Source organism: Eutrema salsugineum, unplaced genomic scaffold (genome assembly GCF_000478725.1).
Source record: "Eutrema salsugineum unplaced genomic scaffold, Eutsalg1_0 scaffold_7, whole genome shotgun sequence".
Classification (NCBI taxonomy): Eukaryota; Viridiplantae; Streptophyta; class Magnoliopsida; order Brassicales; family Brassicaceae; genus Eutrema; species Eutrema salsugineum.
The window spans coordinates 9,301,623-9,303,702 of record NW_006256486.1 but is presented as its reverse complement, the minus strand read 5'-3'; the positions used below and the strand labels follow the sequence as shown (position 1 = coordinate 9,303,702).

At 43.8% G+C, this 2,080-nt stretch overlaps 1 protein-coding gene and 1 non-coding gene across 2 annotated transcripts in view; one reads left to right on the top strand and one right to left on the bottom strand.

Moving 5' to 3' along the window:
• The window catches only part of LOC112083063, a 6,504-nt gene extending 5,907 nt beyond the window's left edge, over positions 1–597 (bottom strand). The window contains exon 1 of the mRNA XM_024150790.1: positions 332–597. Coding sequence (XP_024006558.1) covers positions 332–597 — 266 coding nt within the window. The remainder of the gene's footprint in view (positions 1–331) is intronic.
• Positions 598–709: 112 nt separating this feature from the next.
• Positions 710–816, top strand: LOC112083316. Its single transcript, XR_002897604.1, has one exon. It is a non-coding gene; the product is annotated as a small nucleolar RNA R71 (small nucleolar RNA).
• Positions 817–2,080: the final 1,264 nt, after the last annotated feature.

The following is a 2,080-nucleotide window of genomic DNA, read 5'->3' as shown; positions in this document are numbered from 1 at the left end:
TCCCACAGACGTCAGTTCCCATCTGATTTGGACCCGTCCCTGATTTTGTTGCTGATTACCCATCGGCTGCGGATTGAACCCTGGTGGAAACTTATGTTGCTGCGGTTGGCTGTTAAAGGTGTTGCTTTGAGCCGCTTGATTTTGCTGACTATAGCTCTATTGCTGCCCACTGAACTGTTGCTTGGGCTGAAAGCTATTCTGAAATGGAGCTTTTGGAGCATAGCTTTGTTGGTGTTGGTGAGCAGGGTACACTTGGTCTTGAGGGTTAGCTACATTTAGATTTCGGTAAGAGAGGTTTGGGTTATTGCTGAAGTTGTTAAACCGCTGATACCTCTGCTGATTCCATATGTAGTTTAGCTCCTCTTGAGTTAGACCATCTTCATTGACATTATCAAAACTCGGCCCTTGCTCATCAAATTTGCCTACAAAGTGTATTGGCTTTTGTGTAGCCATTAGAACCTTGTCAAGCTTGCTCTGTAGCTCTCTTATATCTTTCTTCATGCGCTGTTCTTTACTAGATCCCTCTGAACGGTTTGCCCTGTCAAAGTCTTCTCCATTCGTGTAATTGGACATGGCGAGGTTCTCCACGAGTTCCATTGCCGCATTGATCTCTTTCCCAAGAAAATTCCCATTTGAAGGTGTATCGAGTTGGTTTCTGATCTTGGGGAGTGCACCTCGGTATAAAGTACTCAAGAGGGATGCCTCCGAGAAGCCGTGGTGTGGGCATTGGTCTGTATAGCTCCTGAACCGTTACCAAGCTTCACTAAAGCTCTCGTTGTTGTGCTGCGTGAAACTTGAGATCTGATTCCTTAGCTTGGCCGTGCATGATGTGGAGAAGAACTTTGATAAGAATGCCAGTTTATACTATTCCCATGTTTGTATAGAACCCCTCGGGAGGTTCTTTTCCCACTGGTGAGCTTTATCACCGAGGCTGAATGGGAACAGGCGTAGCTTGAAGCTAGCTTCTGACACGCCATTAATCTTCGTCAGGTCGCAAACCCGATCAAACTGATCAAGATGATCACGAGGGTCCTCTCTGGGTAGACCGTGAAACTTGGTGTTCTGCACCATATTGAGCAGGGAAGCTTTAACTTCAAAGTTGTTGTTTTGCACAGGTGGTGCCTGAATCCCGGCTCTATATTGGTGCGCGTTAGCTCGGTCGTTTTCTCCAACAAAGATCGGAGGAGGTTGTCTCTGAGCTGGTGGCGGTGGCTGATGAACATGATGGGCTTGCTGCTCATTTCTATTGGCTTGATGTTGATTCTGTTGAGCAAGCGTTTCATTTCTTTGAGCCTGTTGTTGGTTAACGAAGGCTTGTTGTTCATTTCTTTCTGCCTGCGCCTGATTAGCCTGAGCCTGGTGCTCAGCATCTTGAGCCTGCTGCTCTATCCTTTGCTGTTCTGCCATTCCAAGCCTTTCAAAGTGCCGTTCTCTCTCGCGAGCTCGCCTTTCGATCCTGTTAATGTTATTGTCGTAGGGCAGAGGCGGTTCTGTGCTGCGAGATCTGGTTTTCATGCACCTGAAAACAATGCCAGAACTTGCAAAAGAGATAGTAAAACAAAAGAAAGTAAAGTCTTGATCTTAAGAACAAACAAGAGACTAATGCTCCCACAAGTTGGCAACGGCGCCAATTGATAACTAGGAGTTTTTGAGGCTCTTTGTAGAGGTTATCAATCCCCTGTCTTGTAGTACAAGGGGTTATCAATCCAAATTGTGTGTGAGACACTAATCTATGTTACTTGTGATCTTAAGTCAAGATGAACAGGTAAAGGTTTTAGCTAAACTATGTAACAAGCAAATGAACATGAAAATATAATAAAAGATGAGACCTAAACTAGATAAAGATGCAACTGATTAACAGTAAATGAGTAAATGGTTCGGATGATGAATATATATGATAAAGGCAGAAGCTTTAGACAGGATACATGACTCGGGTGCTTCCAAGCTAGACTAGCAAGTTAATGAATCAGATTTATCAAGCGGTTTCATTTAACATGAACTCAAAGTATGTTAATCTTCTCATGAAAGTATTAAGCATCTAAACTGATCCTCTTTCATACCAAAATCCATTTTGAGAAGC